Source organism: Panicum hallii, chromosome 9 (assembly GCF_002211085.1).
Source record: "Panicum hallii strain FIL2 chromosome 9, PHallii_v3.1, whole genome shotgun sequence".
In the NCBI taxonomy this organism is placed as follows: Eukaryota; Viridiplantae; Streptophyta; class Magnoliopsida; order Poales; family Poaceae; genus Panicum; species Panicum hallii.
The window spans coordinates 11,796,048-11,817,403 of NC_038050.1; the positions used below are offsets into that span (position 1 = coordinate 11,796,048).

A 21,356-nucleotide genomic window follows, 5' to 3' on the forward strand; every position below is an offset into this window, starting at 1 on the left:
CGTATCATTGTAACTCACCAAAACATTGCACAGTCTATGGATGAATGAAGACGAGCCAGATGATTGGGTAGACATCGCGGCGGCGCACGCCTTGGCAGTGAGGGTAGATGACAGGGCTGAGATCGTGGTCGTGGCGGCAGTGGCCGGCTCGGCTGTTAGGGTTGATGGCTAATGGCTTGATGCCAGCAGGTGGTGGATCACATTCTCATCGCCAGCTGCATCATCTGGACCTGGACCTTCCGCAGACTCATTTTCGTTTTCCATGAGAAAGGGAGGGAGGTCGATTTTCGTTTTCCTTGAGAAGGAAGGGAAGCCGCGACTTGATCCACGAAGCAGCAGGAGTAGGCGGCGGAATAATTGTCGTCGATGGATTAAGCAGCGCGGATCACAGGTGGGGGACGGCGGCGGGGGGGCACCGAGCCATGTTTGTGGGCTCAGCCGAGCCGCGATTCCCACGCAGAGGAGACGAGGGGAGGGGGTGCTCCAGTCTGCCGTCCGATCCACTAGGTGGACAGATGGCTTGCATCGGGGGCAGGGCTGTACAGGCCGCGATTTGCAGCCCTCCTGTACCCTTTTTTTTTTGCCAGAATCACTGGATGCAAACAATAAACAACGTATAGTATCAAATACTCTCTCTGTTTTTTATATATCATATTTGCTTTATCCTAAGTCAATTTTTAAAACTTTAACCAATTTCATATAAAAATATAACATGCACAATCAAAATATATTTCATGGTAAATTTAATAAAATGAATTTGGTATTGTAGATGTTGTTATATTTTTTGATAAACTTGATCAAAATTGAACGATTTTAACTTCGGGCAAAATAAATGTGACATGTAAAAAAACGATGCGAGTACATAGCTCAGAGTAGCCGTTGGTAATGAGTTGTGTATCTACATTTTGCAAACGGGCCGATGCTGGACTATTGGACCGTTTCCTAATGAGCAGTGGTTGTGTGAGAGAGTGCTTGGGCTCGGATCTGGGCGGCAGCACGTCCAGCCCAAGCTTTGAGTGTTTTATAGACTTCACCTTCCAAGAGTATTTTTCAATCTTACAGGCTTCTTTTGAAGCTTCCACGTGAAGTCATCTGGATACTTTTAAAAAATAGAAAAATTTAAGAAATTGTAACAAAAACTAGAAACATCCGGCCATCAATCCGACAACTCTAATCATAATAGTCATTGGATCTGTATTTTTTCTAATAAATTACCCACCTCTGCCATTATGAAAATAGACTAAAATAACCCCCTAAATATGTATCTAAATTACTCACCTCTGCCATTATAAAGAAACTAAAATAACCCCCTAATCTTAATGCAAATAACCCCCTAAATTTGCATATAAATTATCCAATTATATCATTATTAAAAGTTAAAGTAACCCTTAAATATGAATCTAAATTATATAATTATAATAAAATTTTAATATGCACCAATATAGAATTCTAAATTATTATTTCTATTATTATTATTAACATATCATTTATATTTTTTATATAAAAATACTAACCATGGTATGTGTCACCATGTATTCACGTACGATAGAAGAGATAAGAACAACAATTCACAAATAAATGGTTCAATTAAATATATATCAAACACATAGAGGTGTAATAGAAAATAAAATATATTACAACTAGATAATGACAAATATATATTTTAGAGTATGTATTCTAATTTAATAGATGAAAGAGGGCGTGAGATAGATAATTATAATTATTAGCTATAAGCTTTATTTTTATATTAATTCTAATTAGCATATGCGGAAGCACGGGTTGATAGGCTAGTGTTTTCTAATCAGGTAGTAAGACTTTGCCAATTTTTTTATTATAAGGGACATAAAGGTAAATGAAAACAAAAAAGAAAAAAAACTACTACAAACTGTACAACTATACATTGAACGGGCAAAGAAACGACCTTTTGGTTCCACGTGTGCTCTCCAAACTGGTGATAAGAAAGTTCAATTTTTGACTTGTTCAACAAATTATGCGCCATATGCACTCTTTTGGTGGATTAGTATTCACCATTTTGTGTCCGTAAATTCTCTGTGTTTTACTCGTTCGTTCGTATATGTGGATTATATACCTTGCTACATTTTTCTTTGTTCTTTATTCAAAAAAGTTGGACTATGTGCGTAAGCTTGGCTGCAAATATACAAATATATGTCCTAAAAAATGTTGGAAAAAGTTTATTTTACTCTCTCAACAATTCACTTTGTCCACTTAACCCCCTAAACAAAATTTAGACTCAAGCTACTACCCCAAACTTTTTCAATTGGTCCAATCTACCTCCTAATAATATTTATCTTTTTTATTTCTCCACTTACAAGTGGAACTTGAACTTTAAATTTTGCAATGTAACTTATAATATGATGCTCTATACTAAAAAAGTACATTATAATTTTTTATGAATATTTTTTATGTAGAATTGTATTTTTTGATAAATTTCGTGTTAAATGTTTCCAAATTATGAAAATAACTATGAAATTTTTTTAATGTATTTTATAACATATGACACCATATTCTCTATCCACTCACAAAATTTGAATTTAAAATTCAATTCATACGTGGAGAAACAAGAGAAATATCATTAGAGGGTAGATTGGATTAATTGGAACTGTTGGGAAAGTAAATTGAACCTAAATTTTGCTTAGAGAGTTAAGCAGATAAAGTGAATTCGTGAAAAGACTAAAATAGACTTTTTCCAAAATGTTCAAACAAACAAAAGGATAGAACAGTTATCTGAAACCAGCCGCCGGGTATGGTGGGAGTGAACCTTCTACTGTTCCTAGCCCTCCCCTCACGGCCTCAGCTCTCTGATGACCCACCCGGGCCTGGCGACCACCCCCGAGATGGCGCGCTCCCCCGTCCCCTCTCCTGGCCCGTGCGATCCCATCTCGGCGGCGGCTCGCCGGGATCTGACGTCCTCTACCCCGATCCGCTCTTTGAAGGCGAGCTCCGACAGCTCTGCGCCGGTGGCTTCCTCATCCCCGGTGGCCATCCTCAACCGGAACCCCGTAGCTTCCGGCTCCCCTACGCAAGCGAGCTACGCTCTCTCGCCGTGCGCGCAGCCCTTCTACCCTTCCGCTGGCGGGCGCACGAGGATGGCTCACTGGCTAGAGGAGTACTCTGACGAGGAAGATGACGACAACAATGACAACCTCTTCGACGAGGAGATCCAGATGGAGTTACCCGCTGCTGCCTCCCCCAAGTCGTACTGCGAGGTGGTGCGGTCTCCCTCTCCCAAGTCGCCACCTTTCACTGCTGCTTCTCCGCTGGCGGCTGCGGCTGGTGGGAGCGTCCCGATGTCACGACAGGCGCCGATGCAGGTGCCACCGCCACCACTGCCTCTGGCCCAGCCGAGCCAGCGACGGCCTACTCAGTATTCTCGCCGCCGCCGTCCACAGGCGTAGCTGTTGGTTGGGCTCCCGGTGCGTTGCGAGTCGCCTCCCTCTCGCCCCATCGCCCTCTACTTCTACTTGTGAGTTATGTATGAAATTGTGCGTGCAAATATTACTCTTATTTTTTTGAAATATAAATTTCTACAAGAACGTATATTCCTCTGCAATTCTGCAGGTGTGTGACATATGTGTAGTATGCAAACAAAATTATTTGCACCTTCACTTTCACTAAGAGTGTTTACAAGTTGTTTTTATTTTTTTTGAAGAACCTCTTCTAAGAGGGCATGAAGCTCCTACATTTCACTTAAAAAGAAAAAAAATGATCTGATTTATGAGGAAAACTGGGTCCGAAAGAATTGTAAAAGTTGTTTTTAAAAAAGGAATAATCAATTAGAAACGTGATAGGCATGCTTATTGGAGACTTGGATCTAATTGGATTGGTTCCATCACAAGAAACCTAACTAATAAAGTTACATCTTTTTGCAAAGTCTACAAACTTGTTGGCAACCACGTCATCTAATTGGATTGGTTACATCACAAGAAACCTAACTAATAAAGCTACATCTTTCTGCAAAGTCTACAAACTTGTTGGCAACCACGTCCAAATGTTTGAACTAAAACACTTCAACTCCTATGCTGATATTTTTATATGCTGTTCTATTTCTAAAAAGTTATTTAAGATGCACCTTTGAGACTACCTGATCCCTACTGGAGGGATAAAGAAAATATAGTGATATGTATGAATTGTGTGTACGGATATTAAGATTATTAATGGGCAAGCTATCATTTATGAAAAGGAGAAATCAAACATACAGTCACTGACACAGAAGCGCCAGTCACTCACTCGAAAGCCCCGGTACGGCTGCATTACCGTCTACTTGCTTCAAGAATCTCTCCGACCACGCGCTGGAGAGCGAAACCAACCTTCATGATGCCGGAGTGCGTCGTGTTCGGGATCAAGATGGACTTGTAGTATTCCTGATCCGGGTCACCCCCAATCACCGTGTCCAACGCCAGAAAGCTCGCCAAGTTGATCGTCCCGTCGCCGTCGCCGTACACGACCTCGGGCTCCGCGCTGAAGTCGCCGTCCCAGTACACGAGCTTCTCTGCGGTCGGCGCGCCGCCGACAGCGTTGATGCACGTCATGGGCACGAGCGGCGCCCTGAATACGTTCAGCGCCGCCGGCAGCGCCCTCGCCCGGTAGCGTGCCGCCACCTCGTCGTCCGAGAACCCGACCGCCGCGAGAAACTCCGGCAGGTCGTAGGCGGAGTAGTTCCTTGCTCGCGTGATCAGTAGGGGCGCGTGGCCGAACACCTCGGGCGACGGCAGAGTAAGGAACACGCTCGCGAAGCTCCTGCTGGTGTTCCCGGACAGCACGTTGCCGGTGTCGGAGGCGAGGGTCTTCAGCGAACCCACGGCGCCTCCGGCGCCCATGGAGGTCATGACGAAGTGCTTGATGTATCTCCTGCGCCAGCGCAGGGTGTTCTGGTTGAGGAACGCGGCGGCGTTGAGGCTGCCGTGGCTGTGCCCCACCAGGATGACCGGCCGGCCCCGGTTCCTCTCGCTCGCGCGCTCGACGAGCCGCCGCAGGGACGAGACGAAGCCGGAGAAGTGCAGGTTGGGCTGGCCGGGCGGCGCCGGCGCGTACCGGAAGTCGTACGGGGCGCCGAACATGTTCTCGCCGTCTCTGTATCCGACTCCCTCCAGCGCATCCACGAGCATTCTCATGCAGTCGTTCCTGCCGTACCAGGCGCGGATCGATCGAAAAATATTTCAATTACTTTCCGAAATTACAGTCAAAATAAGCTACTTAGGAAATGCATAGTTAGAAGCATTAAATAAAATCTAATTATAAAATTAATTGCAGAACCTCTACGCTAATTTACGAGATGAATCTAATGAGGTATATCAATCGATGATTAGCGGATGGTTACGGTAGTATCACTGTAACAAATCATAAATTAATTAGGCTCGTTAAATTCGTCTCGCGAATTAGCACTTATCTATAAAAAAGTTTTATAAACGGATTATATTTAATACTTCTAAATGGTAAATTTTTTTTTGATGTGACAGTGTTTTTTGAGTATTATGAATCCCAATCTAAATTTGTTAGTAGGAAAAATCTGAAAATATAGAAGACCATTAGCAGAACTGCAGAAGCATATTAGCGTACTTAATGGCAGGATTGTCGGAGCCGAAGTCGCTCGTGGAGCCGAAGGACACGACGCGGGTCTCGACTCCGTCGGCGTCGCGGTAGTCGCGGGCGGCGGGGTCGTACACGAGCCGCAGCTGGTCCGCGTAGCACGGCAGCAGCGCGGGGTCCTGCAGCGCCGTGTGGTTCTCCCATAGCCGGAACCACCCCTCCCCCTTGCGCGCGCCGCAGATCGCCGGCGGCGCCGTGGCCGGCGGCTCGTATTCGTCAGTGAGCCGCGCGGAGAGCTGGCTGCAGACGTGGCCCGGGAGCAGCACGACGGGGTGGAGGTCCGGCGGCGCCGCGGGCGAGCGGCCGCCGTCGCGGAGGAGGAAGGGCCACGAGAGGAGGAAGAGGAGAGGCGGCAGCAGCAGCCGGTGGAGCTGCACGTCCATTGCGATGGCGCCTGGCTAGTACTACCTGCTACCACTGCATGGAGTGTCATATAGCAACCGAAGCGGCCACCGGAGACGTTAACGATGGTCGATAGCTCCGGTATTAATGGCTGACCCTGCGGTGCAGTTGGGTGTCCACGTAGAGAGAGGTATAGCGAGAGCGACCGGATGGTTTTAGATTTGTTGCGTGCTGATTTCTGACGTGGCTAGTTGCTTGCCTTTTGAAAGGGTGGTTTAGATTGTGGTCTGCCTGTGGCCGCATTGGCTATGACTATGAGCGCCTCCGAGCTGGGGCGGGACCAATAAATTGCCTCGGCCCCGAGGCCGGCTGAAGTATCTGCTGGCTCCAGTCATTCTGCATGCAAAAATTAAAGAACGTACGGTATCACATACATATCACATTTGCTTTGGGCTAAATCAAACTTATCAAAATTTGATCAATTTCATATAAAAATATAACAACACATATATATACTTATATATGCACTATCAAAATATATTCATTGTGGATTCAATTAAACAAATTGGGTATTGTAGACTTTTTTCTATAAACTTGGTCGAAGTTGAATAAATTTAATTTAGAACAAAACAAATGTAACATGTATAAAAAAAATAGAGGGAGCATATATCTTGGAGTAGCCGTTGGTAATGAGTTGCGCAGCTACATTTTGCGAACTAGGCTGATGTTAGACTATTGAGTCGTTTTCTATTGAGCAGTGGAAGTGCGAGAAACTGTTTGGACTTGGATCTGGGCTGCAGCACGTCCAGTCCAAGCTTTGGATCTGAGAGATTTTGAGATTTAAAAAGTTTTACAGACTTCACCACCCAAGTGCATTTTTCAATGGTTTTTTCATCAGATTTAAAAATATTGAAAAATGCACTTGGGTGGTGAAATCTGTAAAAAAAGGCAAAGCTTTGCCTAATTTTTATTATAAGGGATATAAAGGTAAAAGAAAACAAAAAAAAACTACTACAAACTGTACAACTACAATGAACGGGCAAAGAAACGACCTTTTGGTTCCACGTGTGCTCTCCAAACTAGTGATAAGAAGGTTCAATTTTTGACTTGTCCAACAAATTGTGCGCCATAAATACTCTTTTGGTGGAGTATTCACCATTTTGTGTCCGTAAGTTCTGTGTTTTACTCATTCGTATATATGGATTATATACCTTGGTGTATTTTCCTTTGTTCTTTATTCAAAAAACTTGGACTATGTACATAAGCTTGGGTACAATTATACAAATATGTCCTAAAAATGTTGAAAGAAACGAAAAGATAGAACAGTTATCTTCTACTGTTCCCTAGCATGGAAATTCATTCCTACACGTGCAGCTGCAGCTGCAGTTCGTTCGCCATGAAACGGTGTTTTGTTTTCTTTCATTCAAATACAAAACTATCTGAAACCGTATCCTTCGTTTCAAAATAAAAAAAAAAAGAAGGCAAATTGTAGTATGAAACAGTCTCCATTCTCTGTACCGTTGGATTGCGGATCGCGTGGCTGTCCAACAATGAGATGCCGTGTCCATGTCCGGCACTCCATTTGGACACCGGCCCAGGCCTCACGTTCATACGGCGGCGGTAATAATTTTTGCCCGTTAATCACAGCTTGATGCCGGAGCAACGGGAACAGGCTTCACATCTACAGTTCCTCCATTATATTTTCACCGGAGATTTCCATTTCTGTTAACTAGGAGAGTAGATGCTGACCATTCGAGCTCAAACGCCCGTTGCAAACTCGCAGCATAGGAGCATCTCCAACGAATTACTCGTACCTCACACCTAAAATATACACTCTCTTCATTATTAATAACTACTTTTGTATTTTTGGTAATAGTTGTTGCAGCAGACTACCAAAATCTAATCACCAATAGAGGGATAAATTCTTTTCATTTAGGGTGGAGAGAGGTGTGTTTTGATAATTACCAAAAAACTTTTAGATATTGGAGATTGAACTGGTGATCCGTTGGAGCACCTCCAATTATCAAAACATCAACCTTTTGATATTGGAGAGAGGGATGAGTAATACGCTTAAAACCCACATCCCCTTAGGTGGCGGTCTTCATCACCCAATCACACGCAAATCCTTAGTCGATCATCCACCATGAGCGATGTCGTCAGCCCCCGCAAGCAGGCCTCGCCAGCGACCGAGCTCGACGACCTGCCAGTTCTACGTGACTCCCGCACCGAGATCCTGCTCCGCGTCCCAGCGCCGCCTCCCACACTCCTGTGCGTCTCGCACGTCTGGCGCCAGCAGTGCCTCCTCATCGCCGACCCGAGCTTCCTCTGCAGCTTCCGCGCATGCCACAACGATGCCCCTCCCCTCATCGGCGTCTTCCACAACAGCTGGTACGACGGCGCCCGGCGCTTCACCTTAAAAGAAATCGGTGCTTATAGCCTAAAAGAGGAAGGGAATGAAAATAATCCCAGGCATCTTATTATCTTGTAGCCATCTTACTATCTTGTTCTCGGAACTTTAGAGTACCCCATATATTGTCATACTTTTATCTACTATATTGCACTCTCCCCTCTGACTAGCAAAGCTCCTTGTCTCTCTCATCATTCAAAGTATATTTTCAGTGGCGGATGCAGCAAAACATTGGAGGAGGGAGCTGAGCTCCTTCCTCCTCCTCCATATCTCCATACTTCTTCTTTCCTTCCCTCTTTTCTCTCTCTACTGATCCTTCTTCCTCCATTGATGCACCAGCTCTAGGGGGCTCCAGCCCCCTCCACCCCCTAGATCCGCCCATGTAGATATCATCATATCATCATAAGGAATAATAACTGAAACATTTGCAGCCATCTATACAGCATGCATCAAAGCAATGACACCATTGCTTTCACTGCCAGCAGCTAGCCCGCTTGTACCTAAGCGTGTAATCGGTGGTTATGTAAACGTGTATATAGTCATACATGAATCTGTGTGCCGATGTAGATGAAGCTGAATGCCACGACACTATTTATGATTCGAGGAATATTATTTAGTTGATGCCAATATATATCTGTAGCTCAAAGTTATCTTTTATAGACACCAAGAAAAAAAAATCAAAACTACTAATTGTTACTATAGCTTGAATCTGTGTATAACAATTTCTCATCTTGCATTTTTAAACTTGTACACAGAAGCTTTGAAACCCTTTTTTTTTCTTGTTTTGGATCAACAAACATCACACTCACTAATTAAGTCCAAGGGTGGTTACGAGCAAAGTAATAAGGTGCTCATATTTCCTTGTAGCAGAATGGTTGATCGTTATATGGGAAACAATTTCCTAGGACAAGCGGATAAAATGCATCCTTGTGCCAATATCAATTAGGCTGAGAAGCATGTGCCAAATAAATATCTTTTTGGCAATCATGCGCCACATAAATCTAGAGGAAAAACTTGTTCTTTTATTATTCTTGCAATTGCATCATAGGAAGGACATGTATTTGGTTTGTGTGTAAATTTTTGAATGCATAGGACCGCTGTCAGGACCGAGGAGAAGGGTTGCTCTAGGTTGAACAGAGAGATGTGAGAAACGGGTGGTTGAGGAAACATATGATAAATCTATAAACACTGTCAAAACCAAACATATATTGGCAATACAACTTCCAAAATCAGTATAAGGTGAAATCTCCGGATCTCCGGAACCGTATTGAATAGTTGGGGATAATAAAATGGTTCTAATTTTGTTTGGGGTTAATTTGACTAAAGTAAAATGTTTTTCTTTTTTTTTGGGGGGAGTAAAGTAAAATGTTAAGAGTAGCAAAATGTATATTTTTCCAATTAATCATTGTATATAGTGATTACGTGTTATGATGAACTATCATGCCCCTAGTAATTAAATAAAGCATTTGCATACAATTGAAGCACACGGTTAATTCATGTAATAGTTCTCATGCAGAAGTTCCATTCAAAAATCTAGACGACCAACCTCTTTTTTCTTCGGCCGGGTACAGAGGAAGGGCAAGCAAACTACACACACCAATGAATGATCAATGTACCCTCCGTGGCCTTGTGGGGGTGTCCCTTCCAGAACCATCTAACATCGTGGTCCCTGCAATATTTTATTTGTGTGTGCTACACTGAAGCAGAAAGAACAAGAGGGGTAGCATTTCAGAAAAGAAAAACAAAAGGAAAACGCAGGCATTTATTTTAGAGAAAAATTGCACACGGTGTTAATTGATCGAGAATAATTTGAGAACCACGCACGCGCACTCGAAGACGCCATGGAATTGGCAGACACTGCCCATCACACACGAGTACACAAGAGCGACGCCGACGATAGCCATGGCTGCGCTGCTTCCGTGGCGGTGGCTTACCGTCGTTTCCCCTGCCTTCTTCTCGCTCAAGCGCAGCCATCCGCCTCGGCCTCTCATCGATACCTGCCGCGCCACTGAACAAGCCCACGATTCCGAAATATATGGTCCGCTCATGTCCCTTTGCTGCCTCCTCTCTAGAACGGCCGTATGGCTTCTTGCCCTCCTGCACAAGCACGATGCTTTGCTTTCTCAGCAAGGCAGCAACGATGCACACAAGCACGATGTTATGTACGAAAGCTCTGAGGCACGATGAATTTCGTCAGGGTGCTGAATTTGGAATAATAGCCTAATACAGTATCGTTTAGGAAATTCTATACTATTTCTATTTCTAAAGCACGTAAAATTTTCATTTTAATTTTTGGTTGGTCCGCCTTGTGTCATTGATAGGTGGGCCTTAGTCCATCCCGTATGCGAGTCGGACCAGCCCTCCATCCACAACTTGATCATGTAGATCCCTACAAATTAGCGTACGGACAACTATACGTATCATATACATATACCAACTTTATCCGTAGCAAGCCTACTTATATTTAAAAACACTTAAAAGGTTGTTTAGTGAGCAATACGAACCACTATGAAATTTTGCACAGACGTTCAAAAAAATGCCCAGAGCCTTACAGGGCGGGATATCGAGCTAGCAAGATATCTAATGAGTTTTATTTGTTCAAATTTGGAATATTTGATCGATTGTCATCTTTCCCTCTTAGTTTAGAAGCTCTTTTCATTATCGAGCCGAACTTTAGCGAGCCAAGGAGTCAACAGAAGTGTAGTTGATACACATTCTAAATTAAGGCAATTATGAAACAAGCTTCTCTCCCGCTCCAATATAGTGGATATAATATATTTCCTCCTATCACAAATTGTAAATCTATCTAGGTTTATCTTAAGTCAAATGTTATTGTCTTTTACCTTAAATATTTATATGGATTGGCATATTACTAGATTCAATATTTTTACAATATATAACTCTTTTCGTTTAAGAAAAATATAATTTTATAGAAAAACATTTATCATATCAGATCATTTAACTCACGAAATTTAGCTTTAACCACTAGTATTTGCAGTTCCGACAAGACATGCGGGCCAGAATTCAACAAAAACAACAATAGTGACGAATAATATTCATCGGTCGGAGCGATCCATGGATCAATAAAGGCCCGCCCCAGATTCACGCATGCACAGTACAGCCCTGCTCGTTCACAGTTTGCAGATAGAATGGCCGAGCTGCTCCCGTGGCTGCCATGGCTTCTCCCCTCCCTCCTCGCCGCCGTCTACCTCCTCGGTCTCCGAGCGCATGGACGCCGCGGCCTCCCACCGGGGCCTCGCCCTCTGCCCCTCATCGGCAACCTCCACCTCCTCGGCGACCAGCCGCACCGCTCCCTCGCGGGCCTCGCGAAGATCCACGGCCCGCTCATGTCCCTCCGCCTGGGCGCGGTCACCACGGTGGTCGCGTCCTCCCCGGACGTCGCGCGCGAGTTCCTGCAGAGGCATGACGCCGCCTTCGCCACGCGGTCCGTGCCGGACGCCGTCGGCGCCCACGCCAGGGGCTCCGTGGTGTGGCTGCCCAACTCCTCGCCGCGCTGGCGCGCCCTCAGGAAGGTCATGGCCAGGGAGCTCTTCGCGCCGCACAGGCTGGACGCGCTCCGGCACCTCCGTCGCGAGAAGGTGCGCCTGCTCGTGGACCACGTCGGCCGGCTCGCGCGCGACGGCCCGGCGGTGGACGTCGGCCGCGCGGCGTTCGCCACGGTCCTCAACCTCCTCTCGAGCACCATCTTCTCGCACGACCTGACGAACCTGGACGACCACGGCGAGTCGGAGGAGTTCAAGGAAGTGGTGACGGAGATCATGGAAGCCGCGGGCAGCCCGAACCTGTCGGACTTCTACCCGGCGTTCGCGGCGGCCGACCTGCAAGGCTGCCGCCGGCGCGTGGCCAAGGGGTTCGCACGGCTGCACCGCGCGTTCGACATGGAGATCAACGAGAGGCTGCATGGCCGCAAGGCTGGACAGCCCAGAAAGAACGACTTCCTTGACCTGTTGCTGGACAGCGAAACGGGCGACAACGGCACGCCGGGGCTGGACCGCGACACGCTACACTCGATGTTGTTGGTAAGCAGACGGGACCTAATTTTACTATGCTTTTCTTTTTCTACATCCATGGAAAGGTACTACTAGGTTTTCTCTAGCTCAGTTTAATTATATGCTGCATGCATTTTTTTTGTTTTTTGGAAATTTCTATTTTGAACATTAGTTAAGTAACAAGTATGATTTTCATGTTGGGCGCAAGGAGTACTCCATTTCGTTTTATTATTTTTAAACAAAGATTAGTCTCACACGCAAATTTTGTTATACAAAAAAGATACGTACCATTGACTTCATGTTTGAAAGTTTTAATATGGTTATTATATATGATTTTGTTGGTACAAACATTCTAATATTTGAGAAGTGAAGGATTAAATCTAGTTTTAAAAACAGTGTCAAATCAAAACCGTGCCTTATATTTTGAAATGGGTGAAAATGCTACAATTTATAAATTAAAGTGTACTATAGCTACAATCGGTGGTGCTCCCTTTTTTTGCGGGTTGATGCTCCTTGGTTTACCCTTCAATGGATGGTAGAAAATGTCTAATTAATATGTTTTGCATACTGTGACTCCGAATATAATGGGCGTGCTAGTTGGCGTGTATGTTAGGGTGCCTACTAGTCTGTGGCATTCTGACAGCCCATGATTTTACAATTTTAAAGAAGAAATCTATTCTATAAGTTTTCATTTCTAGAAAGTTACAACTTATTTCACAAGTTACATTGACACCTTCTCAGGAGTACTTATCAAGACAATATATTAGGAGAACATTGTCAAGATAAATTCTTGAGAGAACTTTTTACTTCTCGAGGAAACTTTTTTGAGATAACTTTCGTAGAGATTCCTCCACGTCTTTGATTGTGGTGAAATTACTCAAAAACATTCTAAGAAAACTTTTTAAAAACAGAAAGGGGAAAAAGGTGCAATAGTAAACAAAATTTATAGAAGGCAGAAGCAAATGGGTAGGATAAGTGTAGGAAAAGTAGAACACATGAAAGAAGAAGGAGAAGAAAAAGGGATTAAAGAAAAAGAAATGTGCGCATATTGCATGCTAGGAGCCAAACGATCCGTCCACCTCTGGTATATAAGCAAATTAAGCACAATGCCGAATATGTTCTATACTTATAACTTGTACGGTTGGTCTTTGCCCCAAAATTGTTTCTATAGATTCTCCAGATAATTGAAGAGTTTTCCTTCAAACGATTTCAAGAACACCCATATATGCCGTAGTAACCACGGCTCTGATCAACTGAGTGTGACACTTTTGTAATTTAACTTGTGATTTTTATTATTCAATCAACGTGTGGGGACTACCTTTGGGCTACTACCATGAGATTTTGTGAAAATGGTCCACCACAGAGAGAAAATGAAGTCTACTGTACATCCAGGGCGACAGTGTCCCATCGAGAATGACATTTTTTAACACGTAGTTGTGCCAAGCATTGCAAGGACCACATAGGTCAATTTTTAGGATAGAACTATCATGAATGGAACTTTTTGGTATGTTCTGAGATAAGGTTATGAAAGAAATCTCAAAGGCAACTGAGACTTTAGGGCGCTCCTTAATTCACACCTAAAAACACTGTCATGGGTCAACAGATCAATTGCTGAATGGTTCTAATAGATTATCATACATATAAACTTCCTTGGTTCTTTTCATTTCGCACTTAAATGCGTCTTCCACACCTTCGGGAGTTTGTTCATTTATGTTTTGACTTCTCAAGATTGGTTATTCATATTGAAACTACATTACTATCTGGATTTACTAGTTTGCGATCAAGTATTTCTATAAAAGTACAAATGATTCAGTTATGATTATGAAGTTGTGAACGTAAAGATAGTAAACTGTCAATAACTTTAAAAGGACAAAAAAAGGAATGTAGGGTACAATTCGCATATGCACTTAAAAGTATGAAATTTAGGCATTCATTATGCACAATGTACATAACCATACAGAATCTCCTTCCCACCTTGAACCATGTGGTTTTGGCGTAAGCTTATGTTGAGGTGGCGACTAAACAACAATAGTTAGAGCTGAGATAATATAAATTAAATGGGCTTGTTTCTAAATAAAGTGAATTACACCCGTAGTTTCTAAACTTGTCTCAGGTTCTTATCTAGGTCCGTATACGTTGCATGTAACCAAAGGGCTAGTGTCGCTTACTCCCCCTTCCCCAAAAACAAGTTATTTTTAAAATTTATGACCGAATAACAAGGAGGTAAATAACCTTACATGCTCCTATTTATTATTCATATTTGATCCTATTTAACTATTGCATGCACATGCACATACTAAATATGATAAAATAACTTTTTTTGATAAATTTTGAAGCCTAGAATGATATATTTTTTGAGTCAGAGGGAGTACATGAGAGTTTCGAGCCTTTTATACATTGTTTTTTGCACTCAGGACCTTGAAGGTGTGTAGTACTTCCATCGACGATCACTTACCATTTGAACACCCCACTGAGGGCAAATTTACTTTAAAAAATTATTTATAATAGTTACTTGGTAATTTTTGGAGTCCTTTTGTTCCACTTCTTTGACTGAATAATTAAAATAGTTAGTTGCTTTGCAACGTAAAATTTTCATGTATTCCTCCCAGAAAAATTACACAAAAGAGTGGTATCCTACACAGAATTTGATTGACAGATAATAACTATTTATATGATGACAATTTCTCATCTCGACATGAATGCCTACGATGTCGTGTATTCATAGTACTTGTTTGTTTCATGGTTGTGATTATTGATTTCATAGTAATATTATCATGTTATAGGATTTATTTGTTGCTGGAAGCGACACAAGCGCTAACACAGTGGAATGGGCAATGACGGAGTTGCTTCAGAATCCAGTGTCGATGGCTAAAGTTTGCGATGAGCTAGCAAGAGTAATTGGCTCAAGGAAAAACATTGAAGAGTCCCAAATTGGGCAGCTGCCGTATCTTCAAGCTGTGGTAAAAGAAACTTTTCGACTGCATCCTCCTGCTCCGCTGTTGTTACCACGTCAAGCTGAGATGGCAACAAAAGTGATAGGCTACACAATACCTAAAGGTACTCGTCTGCTGATAAATATATGGGCAATGGGTCGAGATGCAAATGTGTGGCCTGAACCAGACAAGTTTATGCCCGAGAGGTTTTTGGAAAAGGCGGTCGATTTCAAAGGTGGAGACTTCGACCTCATCCCATTTGGCGCGGGACGTCGGATTTGCCCGGGCATGCCGTTGGCTATTAGGATGGTGCATCTGGTTCTTGGGTCACTGTTGAATCAGTTCAAATGGAAGCTTCCCATTGAGGTCGAAAGAAACGGAGTTGACATGGCAGAGAAATTTGGGGTGACACTAATAAAGGCCGTGCCACTCTGTGCTATAGCTACACCAATTTGAGCGAACCAATAGTATATCAAACTGTATTATCATGGCCTTTCTTACTCTTGTTCAGTAATGCATTAAGCACCATTGATGTGCTAACAATTAACTGCACACAATTGTCCATGGGCAATGACCTTGTTGGTTATTCGAGAAGTACGCTTTTATTCATGATGAAACACTACCGAGAGTGAGCTTCGTCGTCGGACAGTACAGTATGCTCAACTCTGTAGTGTTGAAAGAAAACGGAATTTTTATTTTTCCAACAGCACAATTACACAAAACAATCACCGAAAATTCAGCCTTTGGTCTAGGTCTAGGTCTAGTTATGTCACAATCATACATGCCGATAAACACTAGCAACTATATATACGCATAGATAAGCATGGATTAAACTCTTGTTGTTCTAAATAGCAAATCTCAGGACTCGAGAAGGAACATGGATGGATTATCTCTGCAAGGCTGTTCTCGTGCCCTAGGCCTGTTGCCCCCTGCAGGCCGTGTGTTCCAGGCCGGCGAGATACAAATAGGGCTGTTTGGTTGCCGGCCATAATTTGCCTCGCCAAATGTTAGGCTTGCCACATGTGCTTAGGTAAGTGTTTGGTTCATTATTTAAGTAGCGCTCGCCACAACTTTCTGCTTCAAATGTGTGGCGAGCTTTTTCTCCGCCACAGCACCTATACAGATGATAGATGATAGAAATTCCAATGTATATGTAATGTTTAGTAGTTTATGAATTCTCCGTATGGTGTCCCTAATCACGCACCTGCCTCTGCACCAAGCCATCACGACTCACGAGCATGCTATTCGTTGATTTCACGAATCAACAGCTCTACACACAGCAACTGCAAAAGATTAAGCAAATGAACAGATTAAGCATTCACACAAAAGATATAAAATATCACTATGTGATGCGGAATAAAGGTGCAATGAAATACGTCATGCAGAAGTTGAAAATTTCTGATAATAAACAATAGGTTCAGGTTCAGGGGCAGTCAGGAAGTCAATTGGACTGAAAGAAAAATACTATAGACATAAACCAGCAAGAAAAGCATTAGAGTCCAGTCTTTTGCATATGCTTGCTGGCCTCATTGCTTTTGTATGAGGGTTTTTTTTCCCCAATCCTGCATGTAAAGAAAGACTAGTACGGCAGGTTTCCAGAGCAAGCTGCGCTTTGCCTTGCCGTTTCCTTCAACGAAGTGGTCTTAGGCGGTGGGCAGCCGCCATTTTTTCCATGCTAGCAGCCGCGAAGGCGAAGGTGACCACTCCTACATCACCACGCATGCTTGTTTCTCCCCACACCGTGTACACACTCGCGAGTCAAACAAGCAACAAGCGTTGCAGCCAAATTGCCAACGAATTCTCCTAACTACCAAATGGTCAGCTGTTAAGCCACTGCACCGTTCCCTTATATAAAGATGACGGTGCCCTCACGCACATCAAGATCACAGGCTAGTCACAGTCACAGCCCCTTTTCCTCTCGTTAGCTCGCTCCGTCGCTCGTCACTTACGCCGCCGTTGCGTTAGCAATGGCGCCCGTGCTATTCCCGTGGCTGGCATGGCTGCTCGTCTCCCTCGCCGCCGTCTACCTCCTCGGCCTCCTCGGGCACGGCCGGCGGCGCGGCCTGCCGCCGGGACCCCGCCCGCTGCCCGTCATCGGCAGCCTCCACCTGCTCGGCAACCAGCCGCACCGCTCCCTCGCGCGCCTCGCCAAGGCCCACGGCCCGCTCATGACCCTCCGCCTGGGCGCGGTCACCACGGTGGTGGCCTCCTCCCCGGCCGCCGCCCGGGAGTTCCTGCAGAGGCACGACGCCGTCTTCAGCAACAGGTCCGTGCCGGACTCCTCCGGCGACCACGCCGGGAACTCCTCGGTCTGGTTGCCCAACGCGCCGCGCTGGCGCGCGCTCCGCAAGATTATGGGCACCGAGCTGTTCGCGCCGCACCGGCTGGACGCGCTCCAGCACCTCCGGCGCGAGAAGGCGCGGGAGCTCGTGGACCACGTGGGGCGCCTGGCGCGGAGCGGGGAGGCCGTCAACGTCGGCCGCGTGGCGTTCACCACGAGCCTGAACCTCGTCTCCCGCACCATCTTCTCGCGCGACCTGACGAGCCTCGACGACGACGGCGGGTCCAGCGAGTTCCAGGAGGTGGTGACGGGCATCATGGAAGCCCTGGCCAGCCCCAACGTCTCGGACTTCTTCCCGGCGCTCGCGGCGGCCGACCTGCAGGGCTGGCGGCGGCACCTGGCGCGGCTGTTCGCGCGGCAGCACCGGATCTTCGACGAAGAGATCGACGCGAGGCTGCGCGGCCGCGAGGCCGGCGAGCCCAACAAGAACGACTTCCTCGACCTGCTGCTCGACGCCGCGGAGGACGGCGACAACACGGCGAGGCTGGATAATCGCGACACGCTACGGTCACTGTTCACGGTAAGCTCAAACGATCTCTCCATATGGTCACTGTTCACGGTAAGCTCAAACGATCTCTCCATATCCATTGCATGGTGCATGTTAATTTGGTCAGCCGGATTTTCTGAATTTCTGTCTGAAAGTGACTGAAAGTTGTGAGGACATGTGAAACTTGCTGCACGGCCATTGTTGCATGCACCAACAAAAAATTTAAGGTGCTAAGAAAAGATGGGCAATTTATTTATATTTCGACATTTTTCTTCTCGTGCATGATCCGCTAGGTCTCAAATATGAAAAAATAGGAGTCAGTTGCAATTATTTTATTTAATCGCACTCACCAGGATTCAAACTCAAAATTAGAGATTTTGATATCATATTGATTGAGTTGCATGCACCAACTAATTTAACCTAAATACTTAAACTGATAGGAAGATATGAGCTATTCACTTATATTATACAACAGTCACGCAAAGTCAGATTCTTGAGAGGCGTGATCTGCTGGTCAATCGATGGCAAGACAAACTGTCTTTCTTCTCCGTACTATATACAGTATAGTTCTAGATAATGTTAAACTTTTAAAGATATCCAGTTGGGTACAACTACATTAGAGAGACCTATTGATGGGTTTCTTTGACGTAAACATCATTATCACCAACGAGCAAGCGTGGACCACGAAATCTGGAAATGGATGGTTATGAGTTGGAACACGTTGATCAGTTTTTTCAATCCACGCACCGTTTTTTCATGCTTAGTCACTGACACCTGGCTAAAACAATAATTGCCTAAATGTTTGAGACCACACATTTCTGCCTTACTTTTTTCTTCATATGTTATCTTAAGAATTGAAAGAGAGGCCATTATTTTAAGAATTAAATTTCAATTATAGTACCATGTATTTTTCTCTCATTGAACAAACATACGCTCGGACTTACCGGGTACCCCATGTTGTCTGCTTTCATGTACGCCCTATGGTAAAAGGTACTCCCTCTGTCCTAAATTACAATTCATTTTAACTTTTCTAGATATATAATGTTTAGATATAATGTACATCTAGATGTATAATAAAATATATATGTATTTAGAAAAGCTAAAACGAATTATAATTTAGGATGGAGGTACATAGGGTTGTGGTCATGACATGGTGTCCTCTAATTATGCATCCCCTGCAGATAGTTTTGCTTACTCGGAAATGTATTTATTCGCATCCCCTGCAGCTTCTTGTTTAGTCTGTGTATATAAACTTCAATTACATTATTGATTTTCGTTTACTCTTTTTAGGATTTGTTTGGTGCTGGGAGTGACACAAGCTCTAGCACAGTGGAATGGGCGATGACGGAGTTGCTTCAAAGCCCAGCTTCGATGGCCAAAGCTCACGACGAACTTGCCACAGTTATTGGCTCAAGAAGAAGCGTCGAAGAATCTGACATTGGCCGGCTGCCCTACATTCAGGCTGTGGTGAAGGAGACTTTCAGGCTTCACCCTCCTGCTCCGCTGCTGCTACCACGGCACACACAGGTGGACACAAAGATAATGGGGTACACGATTCCTCAGGGCTCCCGTGTGTTCGTAAATGTGTGGGCGATGGGCAGAGACAGGGAGACATGGCCTGAACCTGAGAAGTTCATGCCCGAGAGGTTTCTGGGAAGGACGGTTGACCTCAGAGGTGGGGACTTCGATCTCATCCCCTTCGGCGGAGGCCGTCGGATCTGCCCGGGAATGCCGCTGGCAATCAGGATGGTGCATCTGGTTCTTGCGTCGCTGTTGAATCAGTTCACATGGAGGCTTCCAGCTGAGGTTGAAAGAAGTGGAGTTGACATGGCTGAAAAGTTTGGCCTCACACTGACCAAGGCTGTGCCTCTTTATGCCATTGCCACACCAATTTGAGTCAGCAAGTCACTCTATAGTAAACAAATTTTTTTTTTGAAAGACCCACTGTACAGTGAACAACTGTTTGGTCGTTCTTCCATTGATCCAAGTATCTTGTAAGGGATTTAAACCATCCAACTATGTAACTTTGTGAAATTGGAGCAAACATCTATCTTAATTCCCTAAATATGTGATGGGCATAATGTGCATGTGTGGCCTCCTGTAACCTCTTGCTGTGAGAAGAAATAAGGATTTTTTGTGGTAGGGGTAGAGGTGTAAATTCTCGCTTTCTGCTGTAAGGGAAAAAAACAATTGTGGAAATATTAAGCTAAAATGGAAAAAAAAAGGACTAAGATCGATTCAGCACAAACTCGATTTGATGTATTTATATGCGTGTTCACACTGCTCAGCATTGTGAGGACATCCAGCACATTGACGTATTTTTGTTAAATACGCTTTTGTCTTAAGTGTGGACGTGTGGTGCGGAATGTCTTTGAATGTGGCTATTGGGCCAACTCGGATCTGTGAATAAAATGAGAGATTTGGCCCAAGAGAGGAACAGGCAGCGATCATCTTGATGGGCATATGCTTATGGCTCTGTTAATTATTTGCTATTTTTTGCTCAAAAAAATTATTTGCTATTTTGCTCACCTTGCATTCACAGGATTGGGGATCAGTATCTGCATGCAGATGCATTCCAAGACAGAGTATGCTACTAGTTCAGACAGCTTATCATCCTATCGACATTGTGCAAGTCCGATCATCTGCTGATAGAATAGATACAGACTTCAGAACTTAATTAAAAAAATTTGTGCTATGTTAACAAGTGTTCAATTGATGGCGAGCTTGATCCTCTGTTCCTCTCCTTGCCGTCTCCCTGTAATTCGATTTCCGGAACTCCTGCATAGAGTTGGACATGCGGTTATGGTGCCTTCACAAATCACAATGTAGAGGCGTAGGGAGCGGCTACTCTGCTCCAGCTCTGCCTGATAAGTCGCCGCTCCCTCCCTTGCTGATTTGAAGTTAGAGCAGTTTGACATTCCATGAACAGTGAGTTCTCACGCTGGCGTTTCAGAAGTACTCCAGGATGCAACTTTGCAAGGTCGAATGGTACATTCATTAGGCATGAACAGTACAAGAAACTCCAGAACCTTTGTGTTCCTTCGTTTGGTTAGAAGTGAGCAGCACTGCAATCCAAACTGAATAGAGTTGCCCATCGAACCTCATAACGAGTACTACCCAAGACTGATCAGGCTCGGCAAGCATGTACTACGGCCACTCGCTCCTCTTTCGACACAAGGAGGACTGAAATTCACATTATTCACAAGATTCAAGATAGTAATATCCAGGT

At 44.5% G+C, this 21,356-nt stretch overlaps 3 protein-coding genes across 3 annotated transcripts; 2 read left to right on the forward strand and 1 right to left on the reverse strand.

Annotated features, from left to right (window-relative positions):
• Positions 1-4,148: 4,148 nt before the first annotated feature.
• LOC112873966 (lecithin-cholesterol acyltransferase-like 1) lies at positions 4,149-6,102 on the reverse strand. Its single transcript, XM_025937082.1, has 2 exons — positions 5,578-6,102; positions 4,149-5,142 (listed from the first exon to the last, which is right to left on the reverse strand). Exons 1-2 carry the CDS (start codon positions 5,988-5,990, stop codon positions 4,272-4,274), a joined length of 1,284 nt encoding a protein of 427 aa, XP_025792867.1. The 5' UTR covers positions 5,991-6,102; the 3' UTR covers positions 4,149-4,271.
• A 5,260-nt stretch (positions 6,103-11,362) lies between these two features.
• Positions 11,363-15,870, forward strand: LOC112878314 (geraniol 8-hydroxylase-like). The gene is made up of 2 exons (XM_025942762.1): positions 11,363-12,396; positions 15,150-15,870. The coding sequence occupies exons 1-2, from the start codon at positions 11,506-11,508 to the stop codon at positions 15,753-15,755; spliced, it is 1,497 nt and encodes a 498-aa protein (XP_025798547.1). The 5' UTR covers positions 11,363-11,505; the 3' UTR covers positions 15,756-15,870.
• Positions 15,871-16,847: 977 nt separating this feature from the next.
• Positions 16,848-20,269, forward strand: LOC112877279 (geraniol 8-hydroxylase-like). The gene is made up of 2 exons (XM_025941523.1): positions 16,848-18,160; positions 19,418-20,269. The coding sequence occupies exons 1-2, from the start codon at positions 17,267-17,269 to the stop codon at positions 20,021-20,023; spliced, it is 1,500 nt and encodes a 499-aa protein (XP_025797308.1). The 5' UTR covers positions 16,848-17,266; the 3' UTR covers positions 20,024-20,269.
• The last annotated feature ends 1,087 nt before the right edge of the window (positions 20,270-21,356 follow it).

Bases quoted from the DNA above. Each gene is read 5' to 3' on its own strand.
- LOC112877279 (XM_025941523.1), top strand. From the start codon at position 17,267: ATGGCGCCCGTGCTATTCCCGTGGCTGGCATGGCTGCTCGTCTCCCTC. The intron at 18,161-19,417 runs GTAAGCTCAAAC...TACTCTTTTTAG, and splicing joins CGCTACGGTCACTGTTCACG to GATTTGTTTGGTGCTGGGAG.
- LOC112873966 (XM_025937082.1), bottom strand. From the start codon at position 5,990: ATGGACGTGCAGCTCCACCGGCTGCTGCTGCCGCCTCTCCTCTTCCTC. The intron at 5,143-5,577 runs GTACGCTAATAT...CTGGTACGGCAG, and splicing joins TCCGACAATCCTGCCATTAA to GAACGACTGCATGAGAATGC.
- LOC112878314 (XM_025942762.1), top strand. From the start codon at position 11,506: ATGGCCGAGCTGCTCCCGTGGCTGCCATGGCTTCTCCCCTCCCTCCTC. The intron at 12,397-15,149 runs GTAAGCAGACGG...ATCATGTTATAG, and splicing joins CGCTACACTCGATGTTGTTG to GATTTATTTGTTGCTGGAAG.